Source organism: Mycteria americana, chromosome 13, assembly GCF_035582795.1.
Source record: "Mycteria americana isolate JAX WOST 10 ecotype Jacksonville Zoo and Gardens chromosome 13, USCA_MyAme_1.0, whole genome shotgun sequence".
NCBI classification, from domain to species: Eukaryota; Metazoa; Chordata; class Aves; order Ciconiiformes; family Ciconiidae; genus Mycteria; species Mycteria americana.
The window spans coordinates 7,652,819-7,675,862 of record NC_134377.1 but is presented as its reverse complement, the minus strand read 5'-3'; the positions used below and the strand labels follow the sequence as shown (position 1 = coordinate 7,675,862).

At 49.2% G+C, this 23,044-nt stretch overlaps 2 protein-coding genes across 4 annotated transcripts; both read left to right on the top strand.

Moving 5' to 3' along the window:
* The first annotated feature begins 709 nt into the window (after positions 1-709).
* On the top strand, positions 710-8,195 carry GSTT2B (glutathione S-transferase theta 2B). Of its 3 annotated transcripts, XR_012777744.1 has the most exons (6): positions 710-893; positions 3,854-3,941; positions 4,633-4,783; positions 5,359-5,535; positions 6,086-6,482; positions 7,083-7,227. XR_012777744.1 is itself a non-coding variant. In XM_075516239.1 (5 exons), exons 1-5 carry the CDS (start codon positions 782-784, stop codon positions 7,221-7,223), a joined length of 669 nt encoding a protein of 222 aa, XP_075372354.1. In that variant the 5' UTR covers positions 710-781; the 3' UTR covers positions 7,224-8,195. The 3 variants fall into 3 exon arrangements, 2 of the variants coding, with proteins under 2 accessions (XP_075372354.1, XP_075372353.1); XM_075516239.1 differs by lacking the exon at positions 6,086-6,482 and having other exon boundaries at positions 7,083-8,195; XM_075516238.1 differs by having other exon boundaries at positions 6,086-8,191.
* Positions 8,196-11,655: 3,460 nt separating this feature from the next.
* Positions 11,656-22,400, top strand: LOC142416387 (glutathione S-transferase theta-1). The gene is made up of 6 exons (XM_075515875.1): positions 11,656-11,818; positions 11,956-12,012; positions 16,276-16,363; positions 17,458-17,608; positions 19,875-20,051; positions 21,100-22,400. The coding sequence occupies exons 1-6, from the start codon at positions 11,707-11,709 to the stop codon at positions 21,298-21,300; spliced, it is 786 nt and encodes a 261-aa protein (XP_075371990.1). The 5' UTR covers positions 11,656-11,706; the 3' UTR covers positions 21,301-22,400.
* The last annotated feature ends 644 nt before the right edge of the window (positions 22,401-23,044 follow it).

The window sequence follows — 23,044 nt, the reverse complement described above, 5'->3', positions numbered from 1 at the left end:
TGGAGCTGCAGCCTGCAACTACCTTCCAAGACCTTCAGCAGGAAATGCCCCAGCTCTGGGTTATTATTTTGTAAAACAAAATAAATTACACCAGCATTAATAACACATTATTGGAGCAAAATGAAGGGCTGGGAGTCTTGGAAGGATGGGTGTCAGGAAGGGCGGTTGCATCTTGTAATGGTAGGAGCGATGTGGGGCTATTTTACAGCAGTGAAGTAGCGTGTGTCTTCCTACTCTGTGACTACTTTCTCTCTCTCGGGCACTTTTTGCATAGCACGGGTGGCTGGGCTGGGGTCAGAGCAGCAGAAAGGAAAAGTCATCTTATGCAAGAGCTGTGAGCTCCCATGAGCAAAGCAAGGATCCACTTCTTGTGCACCTACGTCCCATCAGCCTGGCTTTGGGTTTCCCTATCATTAAGCATTAATTGCCCAAGTTCACAGAGGAGGTGGCAGAGCCTGGTTGGAATTTTCCCTGAAAAGCGGCCATCGCCCGTGTCCTTGAAGCTACCGAGCGCAGCTCTGACCGCCCCTTGACTCCGGGGCCCGAGCAGCCCTGCTCTGAGCCACGGTCCCTCTCGGCTGAAGACCGGCAGCCGAGCCGAAGCCGGGACCGCGGAGGGTGGGAGCCCCGGGGGACTCCGCGGGCGGGGCGGGGGCTCCGGCGGGGGCTGCTGCGCTCCGCCCCGCGGGAGGAACCGGGGCTGCCCCGCCCCGCCGGGGAGCGCGGGGCTGGCGGGACGGGACGGGACGGGACGGACGACAGCGGCGGCGGCAGCAGCAGCATGGGGCTGGAGCTGTACCTGGACCTGCTCTCGCAGCCCTGCCGGGCGCTCTACATCTTCGCCCGGAGCAACAACATCCCCTTCGAGTTCAAGCACGTGGAGCTGATGAAGGGTGAGCGGGGCCGGGGGGTGGCAGGGGCTTGTGGCGGGGCTGGCGGGGCTCAGCCCCCCGCGGCGGCCCCCAGCCCCTGGCTCAGCAGCGCGCCCAGCTGCTCCCCCCGCTGCAGCGCGCAGCCCCGCCGGCGCCCCGGGCTCCCCTCGCCGCTCCCGGCCCAACTGCCCGCTGCCAGCCCGCCCCCTCGCAGAGCCGCGCCGCGGGTGGGGCCGCCTTACTTAATCGTCGCCGTCAGTGCGAGATGCTGCAAGAGGGTGGGGTGGCCCTCCAGCTGCAGAGAGCTCCCTCCAGCTGCAGAGGGATGTCAAGACGAAAACAGGACCTAATTTTCTAACGAAACCCTGATTTTTAAGTAGCGGTCTCGGTGCCTGCGCTCCTCTGCCACAAATACGACTCTGCAAAGGTGTGCTATATCTTTTATATCGGCCCCACCCCAGCAGAAAATGGGTCTCTGAAAAAAGGAACGCTTTTCTGAGAAGAAACGCTCAGGATGTGCTAGGTGTGAGGCTATTCCCCATTTAGATGGGAAACAAAAAGCAGCAGAGATGGGACGCTCACATATGGGCGAGGACAGCTGAGGTACGCAGTTCTTGCTCTCTAATTCAACTTCCTTAGAAAACTTTGCGCTCCGGTAAGCAGCAGCGGTTGCTGCAGAGCAGCTCTTCTCCTCTTAGCAGGGGTTAACAGCCCCTTGGGAAGGATCCTCACGCCCAGAGCCCACTGATGTCCCCCCAGCTACAGGCAGGGCAGGACAGCCAGCCACCCCCTTGGGTGTTCCATTGGGTCAAGCTGTTTGTGGTCAAGTTATTTTGAGAGGGTTGAGGACAGGCTTGCAAAGACAGCGAAGGCAGTGGAGCGAGGCAGCGCAGCTGCCAGGGATCGGAACGCTGCGAAATGAAGAAGGGAAGGTGGTTTAGTTGTATTAAAACCAACTGATAATTGGTAGGAACCTGCCCTAGAGCTATCGTGTTTTCACCAAAGGATGCCCAAAGATCTGTATCTTCTTTGTTTGTAACTGAAGCTGGTAAAAGCTATCCTTCAACCTTTCCAGAGCTCTGCTGGATTTGAAATTAAGGTAATATATTGGGCATAAAAACGCCTCGGTAAGTAATGCTTAAAAATAATGAAAGATGAGAAGGCTCCTGGGGCTGAAATTGCTAAAGGAACAAAAGAGGCTCCAGCCTATGACTTAAAGAAACCCCAGACGTGTTGTGGTTTAGTCTCTGGGTGTTCCCCTGCACACCTGAGCTGTGCATTGATTGTATCTTGCTGCAGCTGTCTTCCGACATGTCTTGGTAGGAAAAAAATTGTTGCTATGGTTTGTAGTTGGGGGCAAGCCCATCTAGTGTCCTTCCTCTTCTTTCCCAATAAATAAACTGTGGTGGTAAGACACTGGTGCAAAGGAGAGGAGACTGGCAGGCAAGCAATGAGAGCATCAAGGAGAATGGAACGACTGAAATACAGCTATCAGGGAACTGAGAGGAAGGAAAGTGAATTAAATCACAGTTTCCCAGTGATCTGTGCCCCGTGGCATCAGCGTTTGCTTTTGGTCCGTGGATTTAAGATGGGTGATTTGGCTTATGGGAATGCTAGAGGTGCGTCCCATTCCTGCAGAGTGTGCTCACCTCCCACGCTGTGGGGAAGCGCTCCTGGTATCTGCAGCTGGGTTAGCTCAGCATCCGGCTGCTTGGCAGACAGGAATGGGCACACCGGCCCCCGAATGAGCACTCACCCGGGGATACGGTGCGGATGGCCTTGCTGCACTAGTACCCGTCACTGCATGGTATGTAAGGACCAGGTGAGGGAACACGTACTCAGATCTGAGCTGGCAGGTTAAACGTGCCTCCCCAGAAAAGCTCTCGGGCCCCCAATAGGGCAGGTCTCAAGGAAATGGGTAGAAAGAGTGAGAATGGACAGAAATCACACGACGTTCCAGGGACACCTGAGGACCTGAAATCTGCACATCGCGTGTAGGAAATCCTGGTGTCTTTTTGAAGGGGGTAGGGGAGACGGGCTGTGAGCCAAGTGACAGGGGAATAGTCACAAATCAGTTTTGCCAAGTACTGGGAAAACTAAAACCGTTTCCAGAGCATCTCCTCTGGCACAGAGATTCTCAGGTGACTTGTACAGCAGGACATGGCACGGGGTTAGATGTTAGAGAAGCTTGAATACAGAGGTACACGTGTATGAATGAAGCCAGGGGCTGGAAAAGGCTGGCATGAATGAGTCACATAAAACAAAGCTTCTGGGACTGGGTTCAAATGTAATGAAGCACACTGAGACCTCAGATGAACAAAGCACCTTTTCCTGTCAGGTTGCCTCTGCCCGCCTTTTGGGGTGGAGGGGCTAAACGATAGCTTAAAAGCAAACTGAAATCCCTATTTCCTCTGATAAAGGATATGCAAAACCCACAGAAAGAGCTGATTGATAATTTGTAACAAAGTACCGATGGCTTTATATGGAATCACAGAAATTTATTTTCATCTGCAGAGTACAAGGAGAGTTGAATATAAATTACACTATCTTCCAGGAAAAAAAAAAATATCCCTTGCTTTCTCACTGTCCTTGTGGTTCATGTTTCCGATACCGAGATCACTTTCCTCCAGGGAGCTCGGTGTTCACTCTGGGTTTGTACAGGACAGGTACCTCCAGGCACAAACTTAAGAGCTGATAGAGCCCTGAGTTGACAAGTGCTGTTGGTATGAAAGGACTCTTAACCATTCTGACCTTGGTCGAGAGGTGGTTCTGGTATGCAAGCAATAAGCAAGTAAGCTGACATCATAGGCCAAACCCCAAATTCACCCTGAGGCACTTTTTGATTGCTTAATTGAAAAAGACTGTATTTGTACAATCAAAACCAGGAACCTGAGGCCAGCTGGACCCTACAGGCTCCTCAGGTGTTTGCAGACAGGTCCCGAGCATCACTGCCAAGTAAAATTTCTCATTTCCCTCCTCAGGGCAGCACAGGACAGAGGAGTTCCGGAAGGTGAACATCCTGATGAAGGTGCCCACGCTAAGGGACGGTTCTTTCACCTTAGCAGAGAGGTGAGGCTCAAATAAGCTCAACCCCCTACTGCAGTATTGTTTATCCTAATGCTTGGATTCTGCCAGTGCACTGTTTGGTCTCTGCTGGGACTCCAGCCGAGGTAGTTGTTCGCCTCCTTCTTATCTGTTCCACTTGTACATAAAATAAACCCATGTTTCAAGAGAAGCTTTCTCATGTAAGCAACTCAAACAGCATTGATCGTGGAAAAATCTGTGAGCTGCTGCTTGGAGCTAGCTTGCATGTAGGCCATGTTTCTAAGCCAAAATACTTGTCCGTGTGTCCTCCTGCTCCTCTGCCTTCGGCTGGAGGCTGGAAGTCAATGCAGTAAATCTGACGCAAGGCACCCGCTGCTGGATGGCCAGGCAATACAAAGCTCTGATTTGGTATAAACTCATTCTGTGACTCGTATTTGCTCAAAAATGTTGATGGGGTAACTGTACCAGCAGGCCACATCTGTCTCGCTGGACTGATGTACCAGATAATTGCTGTCCACAAGCAGCCGGTCAAGCCAGCACAAACTCTCTCATGTGCTGTGCCTAGCTGGCAATTGTGTGTCCTGCACTTCTGCCTGACTCGGATCAGGTTGGTGTTGCTGCTGGTCCAGCAGTGCAAAATTTGGGGGAAGAAGAAAGGATGAGGTGCGTTAATCTCAGACGATCAGCTCACCGGTCTGCCTTGCTCCCTGGGCAGCATTGCAATCCTCCTGTACCTGGCCCGGAAATTCAAGACTCCTGATCACTGGTACCCATCTGACCTGCAGAAAAGGGCTAGGGTTGATGAGTACCTGTCATGGCAGCACGTCAACATTCGCGGGAAGGGGAGCAAGCTGTTCTTAACTAAGGTAAGACCATTATATACCCAAAAACTAAGTGCTAAGAGGTGTGAGTGCAATGGCCCAGGAAGTACCCCGTGTGCAGGGCTTTTCTAAGCAAATGCACAAGCCAGGTGACAGATAGGAACAAAACTAGATCTGGAATTGACTTGGCTGCTCAGCCGAGCTTAACTGAAGTGGCCTGAATACTTCATGCTGCAGCCACGGCTCTGTGCACGCACTGAGATCCAGAGCAAATTCGTCCTGGGTGAGCAGCGAACGCCAGACGCAGCTCACTGCCTTCTGCCCAGCTTCATGGAAAGAACGAGCCTCCCACTGGAAAATAAAATGCCGTTGCTTGCAGATGATGCAGCCTTCCCTTGAGAGGAGACTCTCGTGGTTGAAATTTCAGACTTTCTAGGGAGGAGACAAGGACAGGCAGGAATTGATGACTGATGTTAACGTTAATCTGCCAAAGGAGATTAGCAGTACCGGTTGTTCTCGTGCATGGCTGGTGAGGGATCCTTAGAAGGCGGCAGTGGGAGGGTGTGGACTAAGTTTGGAGGGAAATACATAAAAAGCAACTTGTTTCTTCTCCCTGCCAGGTGCTACTGCCTCTCCTTACAGGCCAGCCACTTCCTCCAGAGAAACTGGAAGGTGTTACTGAAGAGCTGAACGTTGTCCTGAAGCAGTTTGAGGAGAAGTTCTTGCAGGACAAACCCTTCATCGCAGGCAGTGAGATCTCCCTGGCAGACCTTGTAGCACTGGTGGAGCTCATGCAGGTGAGCATCAACCCCAGCGCTGCTGGATATGCAAGCTGGGTTGCGGGCAGGCCAGGCCAAGGTGTGGCTGCAGCACCACCACCTCTTTAATGGCAGATCTTTCTCCCTGCAGTTTACTCCTTAGTGGAGTTAAATCTTGTTCCTTTTTGACTTTGACCATAATTGAGTTTGCCAGGGAACACCTACTTTGAGACAGTTCTGCCTATAGAAGTATGGACAAAATTCTTCAGAAAAAGATAAATTACAAAGTAGGCAGAGAAGGTGCAGATATTTGGAAGATACGTGTCGGTGTGCATGGAGCTGTGCTTTGCATTAGGCAGTTCGTGGGTGAGCCGTGGCAGTGCTCTTTCGCTGCACGTCCCAGGGGACAGCAGCTGCTGAGGATGACACCACTTGCTTCCTACTAGCTAAGAACCAGAGATGAACTCCACCTAATGTGACGACTGCCTGCTGCCTTGAGCCAAAAGCGCATCTGTGCTTCGTTCTGGTCCCATCCCTGGTAAATGCATTGTTTGACTCACTCCCGGGTTCTCTTGCTCTCTCTCTGCAGCCTGTAGGTGCTGGCTACGACCTCTTTGAGGAGAGGCCAAAGTTAGCAGAGTGGCGCAGGCGGGTGGAAGAAGCGGTGGGGAAGCAGCTCTTCCAGGAAGCCCATGAAGGGATCTTGAACACCAAGAACTTGACTGCTGATAAGATTGCACCCGAACTGCTGGAGCATTTAAAGCACCAGCTCCTAAAGCAGGCCAGCCAGAATTAGGGGGTGATACTCTAAGTAAAATGGATTATTTTGTGCAGGCTTTTTGTAGTATTTCAGCATTTCTTCTAAAAATCATACAGAAACACCATTCCACAAAATGCACTTCAATCACAGCCTTTCTGCAACTTAGAAGGGAAGAAAACTACATCTTAGACTGCAGTGAGCTGCTTTCCCCTCTTGTCCATTACAGGTATGTGAGCTGTAGCCCTATAGGCTTTTCTTTCTTGCTCCAACACCACTGGATCTGCTTGAGGACAGAGGCGATTCGGTCCATGTGGGAACTGGGGCCAGTCAGAACTGCCTTTTCCATCCCTGTTTTGAGTTTTCCAGGTCACAGCACCACAGAAGGGGCACAGGTTTCCTGAGGGTATGGCAGAGCAGATCTGTCTGAAACGAGGAAAAATCATTGAAAATGGCTTTCACTTTGCAATACGCTCAGTTGGAAGATTTTTGCTGTTTAGTAAAGAGACGGGTCAGGACCCAGCCCTCGGTGGGGACCCTGCCAGCGCTCTCGGAGCACCTGGCTGCTGGAGGCTGCTGCGTCACCTGTGGGAGCAAAGGGACACGCTGCCTAGGAGCAGGGGGGCTGAGCAGGTACCCAAGTGAGGCCTCCAGCTTCTGGGAAGGATGGGGTTAGTCCTGTGAATAAAGATCCTCAACCACAGACTCACGCCATACTCTGCATAGAACAGCCTGCGCAGCTGAGAAAAGCTGCTTTTCTAGGTGAAGCTGCTGCCAACCACACGGTCTCCCTCTGCAAACCGTATCGATGTTCTTGTCCTTTCCCCAGAATGGCTTTGTCAGCTCGATGGAAGACATTCAAGCCAGGCTCTCTCCACTGATGAGTGCTGCTGTGGCTGGGCCAGCATTGGTGGCAGAGGGTGGCAGAGAGCCGACCAGCCCCGGGGCGAGCGGAGTGCACAGTGTATGAGCTGAGTAATGCCTCCAGTACAGTTAATGTTCCACTACGCTTCTGTCATGTCAGGTTCTCCAGTAAAGTTAATGGTTACACTTGCCACGTGTTGTAGCTCTGTTTGGATTTGTAAACAGGATTTGGAAGGAAGCAGCCACTGATTCATGCTCCACACCTGTGCAGCACCCTTCATAACCTCTCGCCTGTGTCCCTTTGTACCCCTCCTGCCTTCCTGTCCTCCTGTCCCTGTGACCTTCCATTTCCAGGTACGAGCCGCGAGGAGGGTTCCAGTTTGCAGAACTGTTTTTTCCTTCTTGTTACGCTCTGGTTGTATCTGGAAGTCCGTTTGTCTCTGCTGGATGGTTACACCATCCACAGCGATGGCTGCACAGTACGCTGGGTGTGAGATGTCAGTCATCTTAATGCAAGTCAAGTTATTGCAGTGCTCCAAAAAGGTGAAAGTAGCTGCTCAAACCAGTCTCACGCATCCTTTCAGCTGGACCTACTGGTTTTGGGGAATGAGCCAGCTGCCTCTTCTGTGTTTGTTTCCTGAGTAAACCTGCCCTTTAGTCCAAAAGGGCAGCACGAACCACAGCTTGCAATGCACGTCCCTGCGGGCTGAGCTAAAGCAGCCAAGCAGGCCGGTCCCTTTTACTTTCCGTTCTTCCAACCTGCAGGAAATCCTAAATGTCAGCGGTGAAAAAGCAAATTTGCCCCAAAACTCTTTCAGTTTCAGTGTTGACACAGGCAGGGATATTTGTCTTCTTACCTGATTTTTTTTTATTAGTAAGTTTGTTGAGGAGAGCCTATTGCACTCCAGCCAGCAAAGTCAGTGACGGCAGCTTTCTTCTTGCCCTGAGAGTGCTTGCACGGTTGGTGCCTGAGCAGCAACCCCGGTAGGCGCTGCACTGCTGCTCTGCTGTAGCAGCTTGCCTGCAGTGCTAAGCCTAAAGAAAATGGCCTGTTTACACTGTGCCGCCAACCACTTCCTTTCTTCTATAACCTGCAGCTTGCCACAGCCACCCTGGGCTTCTGCGCACCGCTGGAATAAAACAGGTCCTTCTTTGCTGCCTCACCGTAGCCGCCCAACCTCGCTGCGCTCCCTCCTGTTAGCACGTTGGTACTTTGCCTAACTTCCAGATTCCTCACCTCCAACTTCTCCCCTTTTTGTAGAGAGCAAACCTCCTCCTACCAGCACAATAAATTCCTCACGCAGCTTCTGTTCAAGTAGAAGCAGAGCAGAGAAACTATCAAAACCAAGAGCCTAATCTATAGAGTGCTAATCTTGACAGACCTCAAACTGGGCTTGGTAGCAGAGCCCTCCTTGATACACGTTTCCCTGCAGAATCTCAAGACTGCTGCTGTGCGTGCAAAACCATTGCATGAGCCAAAGCAAATAAAAGTGTGGGGTTTTTTTTTTCTTATTTATGATACTTGCAGGACAAGAGCTCTATGTAAGAGAGTCTTGAGCCAATTTTCTGTTTGTTTGTATAAGGCAGAAGTTCCTTAAACGTCAGCCATTGTGTGCTCTTGCAAGGATGGCTGCCTTCAAAAACAAGTTGGAACGATGTTCAGAGCTCGTTGTCTGGTGCTCCTCCACTGCCAGTGTCACAACGGATAAACACACAGATCGGCTACTGCCTCACCCCAGCACGGCTGTGGTGACAGGAGGAGATTTTAAATTGTTTTTCCCATAGTCTTCTCTGTCTGCTCTAAGCCCATCTGAACTGTAGGTTCACGCTCGCAACGAAGCTGTGTGCGCAGCGACCAGTGGCATTTTAGGCCCTTCTATGGATGCAGGACAAAGCACTTCCCCAGAGTAACCCCGTGGATGGCAATAGAGCTGTACAATAAATAAATCTGCCTTGCTGTTTTTTTCGCTCTAAATAGTGGAGATAACACATCTCGTCCTTGTACTCTGCCTTTTGCTGTCCCTCCACCTCCCCCATTTTGTTCATTTGTTTCATTTGATCTTGGCTGGTTCCAGCTCCTAGATAGAGAGCCCCAGGAGCTGCCTGCCAAAACCCAACAGGTTGTGCAAGAGTTTTGCCTGCCTCAGTGCAAGGTCTGTTTGGTGTCCACTCCCTTTTCACCTGTATATGGAGAGGTTACACCTCCAGCGACAGTTTAATGTGCTGTTCTGGTTCAATTTCCTCAATTCTTGCCAGGGGCTATTTGGAAATAGGTGAGAGCCTGTGATTTCTACAGTAAAATGAAGCTGGGATACACAAAATGTGAGGAATGTTTAAAAAAGATACATGTCCTGAGATATTTTCTAAACAATTAAGAAATAAACTGCAAAACTTACTGCATTTTTTTCTGTGTTCCTGTTTCCAAAAAGCTGATAGACAAAATACAGGGAGGAAAAATGGCTTTTGAGGTAATGGAGCCAAATGAAAATGCAGTGCTAGAAGCACTAGCCTAGAGCCAGGAATAATGCAGTCAAATTACATATAACACAACCAGATAAAAATATCTCTTTGGTTGTGTGGGCTGTGCAGTGCAGTCGGCAAACTGAAGAACAACTTAAGGAAGGAACATTCCAGGAGACACATGAAAAGATCTTTGAAGTCCAGGTAGGACTAATGGATCAATTGAACCATAAATAAAGGAGCAAAGTGAACCCACGCTGCTAATCCTGCTACCCACCACTGAAATCAATGAACTCTTCTCAGCGATATCTCAGAGTAGGGACATGCAACCATTCTGAAGCTCAAGGACTTCTCGGACTATTACCTGTGCAGAGCCACATTCACGCTCCTTTTCCCTGCTCCCTTAACATTTAAGATTTCTTTGCACTGAAGGAGTTTGACATGAGCTCAAGCACCTGCCACAATACTCCAAGAGCCTTCATCTCCAGCATGTTGGTGCTGCGTGCAGGTGCTCTAGAGGCTGAGCTGTACTGCAGCGGAGCTGACGTGTGTGCGTACACAGCCCCTCTCCCTATTCTAGGCAAGAAACTGAAAAATATCTTATCGTGCAGTTTCTAAATCTAAACAGTGATTCTGAAAATAGGTGTGTGGTGCAGTGAATTCAATACTTCAAGTTGAGATGCAGCTTGTTCACCAGACTCTGGTAGACTGACCAGTCTAACAGCAATCCCCTTTCCTAAGTTCTCAGAGCAGAAGTCTTGGCAAAGTGGTATAAAAGGAAGCACCTGAAAGTGTTCCCGTTGGTAATTTATCCAGTGAACGAGCTCCCAGCTCAGTATCCAAACCTTTTCATCACCCTTTGTAATGATCCTTTACACAAGTAAAAGAACAACTGATCCTCCAGTTCCCTCTCCCTGAGGTTCCTGTGGCTCTTTCTGAGGATTTGTGCGTGACGTACCAGCTCTCTGGCACAGCACTGATAAAAAGGTGTCAGCTGAGCTGAGGTGGGTTTGACTGGGGGTGACTTTGCTCTGAGTGGTTCAGCCGCTCTATCTTCCAGAGTCCCAGAAGTCCCTGTACTCAACCAGCATGTCACCGTCCCCAAATTACACAGCTGTGAAACACTGCAGGCTCTGTGCAAGGGCTTGAATTCAGTCTGAGCTTCTTTAGTTCTCCTCTGCTTGCATGGAAATCTGAAATGACAAATACCAGGGAGAGGGGAAAGCCACCTGACTGTGAATATGCAGAGGTAATGCCCACAGAGAAGTCCTCCATGCTTTGCTGCCATTCAGGCGTCACCTCGCAGTGCTGGGCAGAGACTACCTGACCAAAGAATTATCTTCTGAACTGAAAATCACACTGAAATCTAGTAGTGCGAGATTAACGCCGGCTTAGAGATGTCGCGCAAGGGCTCCGTTTGCAGCGTGACACATCCCTGCAGGACCATGTTATGAAAACAAGCATTTCCCTTGTGAGAGCCGTGGTGGGATGCTGCGGGTGAGAGCAGGCTCCCGAGCCCCTGCGGCATCAGCCAAGGCTGCAGAGGGGAACGACAGCTCCTGCTCCCTCAGTGCCCTAAGCACCTATACCAACCTCTCTTTTGAGGCTGGTAATTTACCATTACTCGCAGTTTACCATTACTGGTATGTTACCTTCTTTTCCTGAAGCTGGCCTATAGGCACAGTGCCAGCCCTAGCGTGGCCAGGGCTGCCTAACCCTGTGGGACGGAGCACCCTGTCCCCTCCGGACTCCGGCCGTGCCTCGCTGCCCCCGCAGGGAAGGCTCTCCTGGGGTCCTCCGGCATTTTCCCGTCCTCGCCCCGCAGGAGACTTTTGCCCCAAGCACCCCCCAAGGCGCAGCCCCCGCTACCCCCACGGCCCCCGCCTGCCCCTCGCACCCGGGGAGGCCGGAGCCCCGCTCCGCGCCCCCACCGCCGCCTCCCCTCCGCGCCGCCGCCCGCCGAGGGCGCGTCCCCCGCCCGGCGCAGCCCGGGGGAAGGCGCCGCCCGCCCGCGCACGGCTCGGCCCCCGCCTGCCCATGCGGGGCGGCTCCGGGCGGCCGGCGGCAGAGCCGCGGCAGCCTCCCCGCGAGCCGGGTCGGGCCGGGCCGGGCCGGGCGGCGGCAGCAGGATGGGGCTGGAGCTGTACCTGGACCTGCTCTCGCAGCCCTGCCGCTCCATCTACATCTTCGCCCGGAGCAACAACATCCCCTTCGAGTTCAAGCACGTGGAGCTCTTCAAAGGTGGGACGGGCACGGCCGCCCGCCCGCCCGCCGCCGCCGCCGAGCTGCCCCGGAGGCGGTGGCGGGCGGCGGGGCCGGGGCGGGCCGCAGCCCGCCGGGGGCCGCGGGCTCAGCGCCCCTCTCTTGGCTCTTGGCAGACTCGGTGCTGGGGAAGAAGCCGGCGGCGGGGAGCGGCGCGGAGCAACCCCGCGCAGGTGAGGGGAGACGAGACGAGACGAGACGAGACGAGACGAGGGTCCCCCCGCAGCGGGCACCGGCCCCCGCCGGGCGTCCGTCCTGTCAGGCCGGGCCCGTTCCCGGGCGGCGCTGGGTGCCTGGCGGCGGCCCCGCGGGCAGGGAGGGGACAGGCCGCGCTCCGGGGCGCTGGCAGCGCCCGGCGCTGTAAGGCGATCCGCGGGCGGGGGCGGCCGGGGCCGGGCTGAGCCCCCGGGCGCTGGCAGGGCCGAGCGCCGCGCTGGGCCCCGCCGCGACCTTTGGGCGGACGGGCCCATCGCTCCGGGCCCATCGCTCCGGGCCCGGGCCGCGCAGCCCGCGGGGGGGGTTTGCTCTCGCGGCCCCAGAGGAGCCCCTTCGCCTCCCCGACAGAGGAGCAGGGGCGCGTCCTTCTGCCCGGCCATCGCCCCTCCAGCTGGGCTCTCTGAACAGCATCCCACCGCCCCCTTTCCCTCGCCTGTCCTGAGCTGCTGCTTCTCTGGGCATTGAGGAGCTATTGAGCCGGTTTGGAGTGTTCCCATAGGGAACTTCAGTTCGGGCCGTTCCAGATCAGTGGAGGTGTCAGATCGGTGGAGGGTCCCCTCCTGCTGAGGCAACATCAGCTCATGTCTGGGGAGGCTCAATCTCAGCCGACGGAGGAAACACTTGAACCCTGGAAGCTAGCAAAATGCTGGAGCTAGTGGAAGCGGGAGATCACCTATTTATGAGAGGGATGCAGAGCTCAGAGGAGGCTTATCTGTGTTCTCACCCTGGTGTCCTCTCAAGACAGGGTCCCATCCTGCCTGGGGAGGGTGAAACAGGTCAAGCCTGCCCAGACTCGCACTCCAGAGCTGGATCTGCTCCCAGCCCCTGGAAGCTCTGCTTGGCCCATTGGGAGGGAAGGACTAGCTCCTCCAGTAACCTGAGCGACTTTAAATACATGCTCTGCCGAGGGGCCTGAATACAATGGCTTGACCATGCAGCTCTTATTCCCAGAGAGGTCTCATAGCTGTGCTGCATCTATTTTTGTGGATCCCCAAGGAATGTTCCTCCAGCCATTTCTAGCAAATTAGTCACAGTGACAGCCGAGGAGTGCTCTGGGAGCAGTGTACTTAGCAGAAACACTCAGCTGTTCAGACTTGTCCAGCTGTGTTGGATGACTAGTGTCCATTTACATATTGCATTTTCCTAGTAAATTGTTACTTTTTTGCCTAAGGCAAAGCATAGTACTTAGAAATCCTTGGCTGAGGAGATGATTAGGCAGGGACATGATTGGCAAATAGGCTGATTTTTTTTTCCTTTCTACTTCTGTAAAATCTTGTCCACTGCTCTTCTTACCCACCAGTAAATCTCCTTCCCTGCATGAAGACTTATGCTTAAGAATTCCTTCTGTGTGCAGCCTGCCCTGCTTTTTGACAGTGTGTACTCTGCTTATTAAAGTTATTCCTCAAAGCCCAGCAATACACACAGTGTGTGTGTATATATCCTTGAGGAACATCAAGAACTAATTACACCAGATGCAACTGATGTTAAACAGCACCATAAGTCAACTCAACATCACAGGAATGATAAAGATGGGCCACCTAATACCACTAAACAAAAAGGCTAGCTCTGCTTGCTGGAAGAGAGGCACAAGCTTAAACTCTGCTAAATGGCAAATACAAATATTGGTCTCTATTTTAATACAATAAGCAGTCGGTCCTAATGAAGCAACCTGGAGTTAGTGTTCACACCAAGGCTTTTACTAGTGTGCAGCTCAGTGGCAGAGTCTCGGCACAGGTCTTTTATGTCTGTATGCAAAGACCCTGTACGAGCCAAAGCAAACGAGGTGCCATCTCTGGGCTGCGGTGCAGTCTGCGTAGCAGACACTGACCTACTGTCCAACCTGCTGTAATGACATGGTAGTCCCATCAGGGGACTAATGTGTTCAGTATTCCTGCTAGGACTGCTACACGATGAAAGCAGGCTAAAATGGGATTCAGGCTGCTCTCACCCACTGCTTTTCATATCGTTCCTTCTCAGTTGCCCGCTACCTTGGGTAATAAAGATAGACAGCAGAACAACCAGACAGCTAGGTCTGAGAATTGACTGCTCATTAGTTGTAAGCATTATTGACTTACAACTTTCTGCTGCATTTTTCTAAAGACCACCTGAACTCTGCAGATCTCACCAGAGCTGGGCATGTGATGACCACTGGCCTTTGGAGCCCTTCTAAAAGCACAGGACCAAGCACCTTCCCAGAGCAACTCCTTGCATGACAGTCGATTTACACAAATTTACCTCACTGTTTTTATGATATAAAACATGGGCATAAGGCACCTTGTCCTTGTACTTTGCCTGCTGGCTTGATTTTGGGGGATTTTTTTTTTTTTTATATTCAAGTTTCTCAATTATTAGGCTTAACTTGTACTTTCTGTCTGGCTCTTATTCTTAAGAAGCCCTTTCTTCTGGTTCTGCTGTGCATGTAGAACCTCTTACCCAACTAAGCTGGAGGCCACCGTCACTGCGGGTAGCCAGAGACATTTCCCAGAGAGATGGGAGACGTGGGTTTGAATCCCCTCAGACAGCAGATGGATGTGAACCTTAGTCTCCCATGAAGCTACTTATGCCAGAATTTAAAAAAGCACTTCTCAGAGAAGAAACAAGGTAGAGGCCAGTCAGCTAGAAAGGAGAAGAGGGTGGTAATGTTTGCTCTGCTTGATTTGTCTCATTATGTGAAAGCAATATTGGAAAAGTAGTCTGTAGTTTGCAAGGCAGCAACCCTCCTTTCTCCTGCCCTTTCCCAAAGCCAACTGCAAATAAACTCGATAGTCCAAAGGCTGGTTTTATTTCTTGGAGACTATTTCCTGCTGCACTTTTGTCCAGGAAAGCAGACACTGCCACTGCCTCCCGAATGGGGGGCAAGTAGTTCTTGGGGATGTAGATCACTGTCTGTTAGTTAATGGGCTTTATTTTTTTTTTAACAAAGGGATTTTTGTACAAGACCTCCTGCTGGTCATGCTGATTTGATCAGGATTTGCACCCTGGAATGCCATGTTTCCTTATAGAGAGCACTTAAAACAAGCAAAGCAAACAAACTCCTCACGCCTTTTCTTACGTAGATGTTCCTGGACTTTTGTACAATTCCCTGGCATTTAACTGCTGACTGGCAAGTCCAGTGCCTGCAGTGGGAAACTGAAAACCTGATTAGATAGTCAGCTGTAAATGCCTCCGAACTCCAAGGGACTATGGAGTTTAAACTCTTTTATGGGACGGTGTCTTCCTCCTGCATTTTCCTGACAGAGGTAGGTTGACATGCAGAGCCCGGAGTAATGCAGGGTAGAGGTGTGTGAGCTTCCCTGCCCCTAGTGAATATCCACTGTGGCAGAATGAATTATTTCATGCATCTACTGTTGTATTGCTGACATTCATGGTTTTCCCGTCCCAGCAAAAACTCTGGAAACATGCTCAGCTGCATGTCTGCCGAGGGATCAGCTCTGTTGACAGCATTTGCTTTCTTTGTAAATGCTCAATTCCCTCTGCTCTTCAGAGACAAACAAACGTGAAAAAGATTTTGCTCCCTGTGTCTATAAGCCAGCCGGGTTCTCTTTGATTAATTAGCCACTGCAGTGATCTCTGTGGGCACAAGGCTTTTCAGTTGCTTTCCATCATGACTGCATCCTAGCTAGAGTCAGCCACATTTACAAACTGCAGGAAAATTACTTTGTTGTGGTGTTGCCTGTGGGAACAGGAGCAGGAGTAGCAACCATCTGCCCTCCTTAGGAAGCAGGGTCTTTTTTCCAGACCCTGCTTCCTTGGAAAATATTAAGTATTTTTTAGTTGCTCAGTTGTCTTCATCCTAACTTCTGTTTTTTTCCCCACTGTCTCTAAAGCCATAGGACAGACTGCTCTCAAGTCAGTTAGCTGTACCTTGTTACCCGCAATAGCGTTTTCAATACCAGCACCTTCAGCATGGTATCTAAATGCCTCCTATGAAGTGATTTTTGAGTAAGTTTTGCAAATGTTACTGGTACCAGAGCCAAGCAATGGAATTCCTGTATAGACATGTGAACTGCTCCATGCCATGTGCCGAGCCTGAGCTGACTGTCCTCTGCAGATAGCTTTTACACTGCGTCTTCAATTTCATTACCTTTTAATTGTGAAATATGACCATCTAGGGAAAACCTTACACAGTTCACTGATTGTCCAGTTGGCTACAGGTATTTCATTTATCATTCACTGGCAGATACACTTCTAACCTCTGACTTGTCTGTTCATGTTCTTAGGGCCATCAAATAGTGAAGGAGCTGGCAAAGTCAGCCTCTTGAAGAAAGTACCAGCACTAAAGGATGGAGACTTCACCCTAGCAGAATGGTAAGAGCTCAGTCCTTAGACTTCCTTGGGTACCAGTAATCTGTGCAGCATTTAGGAGATGTCATTTCTGCTGAATGATTAAGGATCACAGAATTCATGAACATGTTGGCTATTTTTAATAGTATAACCTCATTTGCTCTGTTTCCATTTTCTGTTTGAATTACCCTGCAGAATGTAAACAACTCAGCTGACTTAATTTCTTGATCTTACCCTGAATGCACTTACCTCAAAATGGGATTATAAACATTTCTGAGGAATGTTTAAAGCTTATAAAAATCCCTTTCACCCTAGGAAAAAATTCTGTTTATCTGAATTAGTCGTAAAGGCCAAGTGAACATCTACAGAGATAAAATTTAGGTTTCACATTATAAGATTAATACGGAGACTGGTTAATGGTGTCATAATACTGAAATAATTGAACTATAGTAGTATCAGTGTCGTAGGAGGGCCTGCATTTTTTTCCGTTTTATCAGCACAGAATTTTCTGTGGCATCTCTTTTTGTAGTAACAGCCTACATATTGTTGCAGATGACTAAGATATTTTTCCATCTGACTTCTCCTGCCAATTAGTGAAAGTATAAACATCTGGACAAACACAAAAAGATTCTGTAGGCTGTCTTTGCTGGGACTTCCACTGACTTCAGTGGAAGCTGCAGGCTAGAGATAGATCTGATGAAAAGGCAACATAACCCATTAGAGAGTTTCATTTAGTACACAAGCGCATAAACCTGCACAGGTGTCAGAGAGATGGGTCAGAACAGTCAAGGAACAAGTGGGGTTAACATTGCTGATAGATGATTATGGAGGTTTATTGTTTGTTTACCCCAGTACTGTCCAGCAGTACTCTGCACCATATAACAGCACTGGGATTTTCTAGCAGGTTTCATGGGAACTCAGGTGATTCAGTGCCATCTCTGATGTCAACATGAATTAGATGCCTATATATGGTTCCTAGACTCCATCGGAAATCTGTATCTGAATGCTTTTTAGTGGAAGCAGCAAGTTCAGAAGGGGCAGGAGAGAGAGCTTAGGTGAAAGCATTCTCTATCATAACTCCCTGACCCCTTTCTTGTCTCTTGTTAATGTCTGAGCAGCACTGCCATTCTGCTGTATCTGACTCGAAAGTACAACACTCCCGACCACTGGTACCCATCAGACATACAAAAACGGGCGCAGGTAGATGAATACCTCTCGTGGCATCATGCGAACATCCGGGCTAATGCTCCTAAGACCATGTGGATCAAGGTAAGGAGATTGAATATTAAAATGTGAGTAAAGTGATGCTTTCCTGGCAGAATGCTGAGCATTTGAACAGCCCCAATTTGGAGAGAGTTTGTCACACTGAAATAACAAACTTAGGCCATTCCTAGCTGAGAGGAGCTGTCAGAGAGGGAGCTGTTCCCAATTGCTCAACATCAGGATCTGGCAAAAGCAGCTTTGGTCATTTTGTTTTTTTCCTTAAAGTAGGTCTGGTACAGAAGGTCTCAAAGCCCAACAGACTTCCATTGCCTGGATTTGTGAACGAATATATAACAGATTGGATATTGCCTCCAAGAACCTCCCCCTCACTGCACAGCTGTGCAAAGCGTGCACACAGGCAGAAGTTTTGCTTCTTTGGCGAGCATGTGCTTTGTTGCTGGAAGCAGAGAGGCTTGCATTCTTCATACAAGTCCCTGCAGCCCCATCAGGGTGGAAATCCAGAAGGAGCCTTCTGCTTCCAGCACACTTGGGTACTTCTCTGAAATGGGCTCGGGGATAGACAGAATAGAGACACAGAGAGAATGGCAGAATTTCTTTATTCGGTGTGGTCAGATCAATTTACATTTAGGCAAAATTAACAAAATCACCCTGAGGCAGAAGATCATGTAGTATCAGAAGATTCTGCTGGACGCCTATTCCCAGCCAACTACCAGATAGTTAATGCAACTGTCCTTAGAGAGGCCCAGGTACAAATACAGCCCTGCAAGTACAGCTGTGGTATGGAATTTCAGGTGAAATCAGGATTGCCAGTAAACAGATAAGAACTTCACTCTTCCTGTGTAAAGTTTGCCCTTGTTTGTGCCTAACAAAATGTATCAGGACTCATTTAGCTTTTTGATTTATTGACATTTGATGTTTTGGCTAGAGAGCACAGAGAAGCAATTCAAATATGAGTCAGATTTGTACGAGAAGCAGTTTCTTCCAGTCTCTGCAGGCTGTTATTGCAGTGCTCCAAGGGAAAGAAATCCAACTAATTGCTGCTGCTGATTAGATAACCCAGATACAGAAAAGTGCCTCAGAATAATTGAAAATAGGGAAACATATAGGGAAAGCCACCATGTAACAGAAGGCATATTAGCTAGACATGGGAGAAGATAGACTGCCATGAGATATAGAAAAGGAAGAAGATGCTGTTTCGAGTGATTATACCCGGAGATCCCATCATGCATAATTAGAACCACTTAGGAAAAGAACTGGCCATGAATTTTCTGATGAAATAGATTCCACATGTATTTGGCAAAAATCCTGGCTTGGATTAAGCAATCCCAACTTGAATAGTTGAATATACTAGCAGTAAGTAGAAATTCGGTCCACTCCCACCGATGGAAATCTGTATCTTTAATTTTGCTTCTCTAAATAAACTGTATTTCCTTAGCTGTGGTAGGTGGAGGCAGCATAGTTGTGAAACACAGTGAGCTCCGACGCTGCGTACACTTCTGTGAATCGTGAAAAATCTCACAGAAAGCCAACTACCTCCTGTGCCAGCACGTCGGTGGAGACAAGGACCGCACTTACATGATTGCTCTGGAAAAATTTCTAGTGGTTAAAAAAATTATGCTTGGGAGGCCACAGAAAGGCTGGTATAAAAATGGTGCTTACCCACTCCCAGCCTCGCTGGCTGCTGTCATGCAGAGGAAGCCATTTCCCACCTCTCCAGCCGGTGCTGATGCATTCCAGTCCCTCCTAGGCTCCCTGCCACAGCCACCACCATGCCCTCCTTTCCATCGCCCTGCAGGACAGACAGCTGCCTGCCTGTCTGCCTGCCTCCAGCACCGCTTACACAACAGGACACAACAGGGTGGATAGCAGGGGTGGCTGCTGGGCAGGCAGCCTGCTGACACGTCTTGGCAGGCTGTTGAAACAGAGGACATAGCAGGGGTGACTATGGCAGAGGTTTGTCTTCCCTGGAGCTGTTGCCTATTTTTCTTTTGTAACCCACCAAGGTGGAGTGGGAGGGCACAGCTGCCAGGCACAAAACGAGCTGAATCCTTGGCTTCGTTCTGCACGTTGCTGCCCATTAGCTGGAGGTTACTGTCACGGCAGATCAGCTGCTTAGGACTGCTTGTGTGCTCTCTGTCCATGAGCTGCTTGGAACTGCAGCAGTCCATGAAGCTCTAGCATCATTCCCTCCTGCAGTTTTGCTGCAGGATCACTGACGACTATGAGTAGTTCATGGGGTGTAACTTAAATGACTACCGCCAGATCCATGAGAAGATGGCCGACTGTACTCTTAAGTCCCTTCTCTCCTCAGGTGCTGATTCCCCTCTTCACAGGGCAGCCACTGCCCTCCGAGAAGCTCCAGGAGGTTATGGAGGGGCTGTCCACTTCCCTGAAGCAATTTGAGGAGAGGTTTCTGCAGGACAAGGCTTTTATCATCGGGAGCGAGATCTCTCTGGCGGATCTTGTGGCCATTGTGGAGCTGATGCAAGTGAGTGCTGGAGTCTGGTAAGGAAGTCTCAGCACAAGGGAAAACAGATGCTGCTGGGCAGGGAGGGGTGCAGCATGTGGTAACACTTCACTAGAAAGAGAAGTGAGGGCATATCTCAACAGAACTGGCCTAAGACAATGAGGAGAATATGGGAGTGGGTTCAGAAAACCAGTTAACCAAAAAAAAAAGCTGGCTGCAACAGATCTCTTTTGTTTCTCGTCTCTACCAATACTTCTTCTTCTCCTTCATCCTTTATCGTGACTTTACTTTTAACCTCCAGAGAAGGAGGTAATATATAAAAGTGAGAAGCAATAGCAGGCAGGTCTGATGAAATAAGAAAATGATACAGGGATATTTTTATCATACAAGAATATTCTTCTTCAGATGGTACTTGACCATGCCACGTCTGGAAGATGCAAGACTGAATCTCAGACAGAGGCAATCAAATTAAGTCTGTTACAAACTGGTTGTTTTCTGCCAGACCATCAGGGCCTGGATCCTGCAACCCAGAAGGGATTCTTTCTTCCAGTTCGGTATCCCAGAGACTGCAAATTAGCAGTTCTGCTTCTCTACAGCATTGTGTTCCAGAGAGTGGCACAGGCAGAAAGTAGAAGGAGGGTAGATAATGTCAACTAAGACATCAGTTCAATTAAACACTTAGCATTTTGTGCTGTGGTTTTGCTATATAATATAGCACTCCATACTGCAGACTGTGCAGTTGTCCCTGGAGATGTCACCCGACCACGTCTTCAATGCTGTCGCTGAAAATCACTCACAATAAGTGGTAGTCATCTCTGCTGCTCATAACAGCTGTTCTGGCACTCAGGAATTGACTTGTAAATGCCCTTTAAAATACAGGCTAGCTTCTGTTTCCCCCAGATAGATACACCTGACCAGAGGAGATTTCCTTCCGTCCTAGTGCTCCTCTATGAGCTCTTCTTCATTTTTTTCCTCTACCTGTACCTGCAGGTACACTTTTGGTGCCTGTTGTCTTGGTGAAGAAGTGACTGCCCAATGCCTCACTGTCTCTCTCTCCCCCTTTCTGCAGCCTGTTGGAGTTGGTTGCGACATCTTTGAAGACAGACCAAGGCTGATGGAGTGGCGCAGGCGGGTGGAGGATGCTGTGGGGAAGGAGCTTTTCTTCCAAGCCCATGAGATGATCCTCAATATCAAAGAACTGAGCAACATTCAAATTGATCCACAGCTGAAAGAGCATCTGGCACCTATGTTGATGAAGATGTTGAAATGAATTAACCTATCTTACCATTTTTCCTGCCCTTTTTTTTTTTAACTTCTTCTCTGACCTCCAGTTCTACATGTAACTGGAAAGAGCACTGTAATTCTAACACAGAAATTGCAGAGTGTTTCCCCCCTGCCAGGCTTTTCCTGTATCTTTGGGGGTGGAAGCTGGGGAAGGCTTAAGACCTGAAACATTAAATTTATACAAAAGGCTGAGGCCCTACAGGTCACTTAACATGTGCATCTGGGTTTTATTTCACTGTCAGTCTTCTCAGAGATGGTAGAGACACAAACGGTATTTCCTGACAGAATTTGAACCAGCCTGCAAACTGGGAACATTAGAGAACTGTATAGGATGAGCATTGTTTTCACATGTTTTTAACATTTGCAGCTCCTTCTCAAGTGGCAAGCACTGCAAAGTGTGCCTGATCCTCACCTTCCCAGCACGTGTCTGCACAGACAAGTACAGCACAAAACTACAGGCAGTCACAAAAGTGAAAAAAGACACTGAATTTTTTTTTTTGTTGTTTTAAAGTTTCTTATTGCTGAGGCATCTTGCTTGGCTGTCCGTGTACATTCCACACTTCTTCTATTTACCTTTAGGTTCCTGTGAAAGGTTTCTTCGTATTCATCTACAACTGTGAATCTTTGTAATTCTCCAGTTGAATCACTACTCTTCATTTCTGGAAGCCTGGGTTTCGTTGGTGCTCGGTCTGCCAGTACACATGTGGCAGGGGCTGTTCTTGGAGATTCGTGCAGTAAAGACCAAGCAACTTCAAAAAGCTGAGGGTGGCCACAGCCTTCGAATAACTGCCTACCTAAAGTACTCTGTTGATATTATATAGGGAATACACTGAAAGAATGCATTCACGGTGATTTCTTGAAATATGACAGCAATCAAATTGTTTTTTTCTGCAGTAATACTGTAATAGCAATCCACATTTCTCCTAGAAAATGCACAGGGGGAATAAATCTAGACGTGCTCTTCTGAGACTGTTTTGGATGGAAGTTCACCAAGTAAGTGACCCTGTGTAGCTGAAGTAATAAGAGAGGGTTTGTGGCATTGAGCAACATATGCATCACAATAAAAGGGCAGAGAGTTGTTTTGGAGCTTTTGGGCTCTTTTTCTTGGCTGTGTTTATTTCTTGTTAGCTCTAGCTCAAATACAAAACCCTTTTGTACTGCAGCACAATTTATGAGGTAAAACTGAGAGAATCCAACCATTTCTAGTTTCTTCAGCTGAAAACAGCAAATTGTAAAGGATGCAGAAACTGGTGGAATATATATCTCTGCATATTTCCATTCATAAGTAGTTGTTGCCCTTGAACCTTACCCTGAAATCCTTGCCCAAGAAGCCTTCCTGTAAGGAACAAGACAAAATGAGTAAATGATTCAGGAATGGCTTCTCTTGCTAATCAGCTTCTTTTCTTTCCAGTACTACCATGTCTTGGCTAGTGACGTTTCTGCTGGTAAGTTCTATAAAACCTGATGTGTTCTGGTGATGTTTTTCACTAAGGTTTCAGTTCTAGATACTACTGATTTAGTCCAGAGCCTAGGGAGATCTTTAAATTCCTTGTCTGGAAAGAGATTTCCATTGTATACTTCAGCTTGCATTAGCAGGAAATTTTGTTTTGTGATTATGTTCTCTATAAAGACAAGAGACCTGACTGAAGGCCCTCTCTTTTCATGAACCAAAAATACTGGAAACAGGCACACATTTATTCCCACCCTTCCTTTCTTTCTTCCCAAACAGT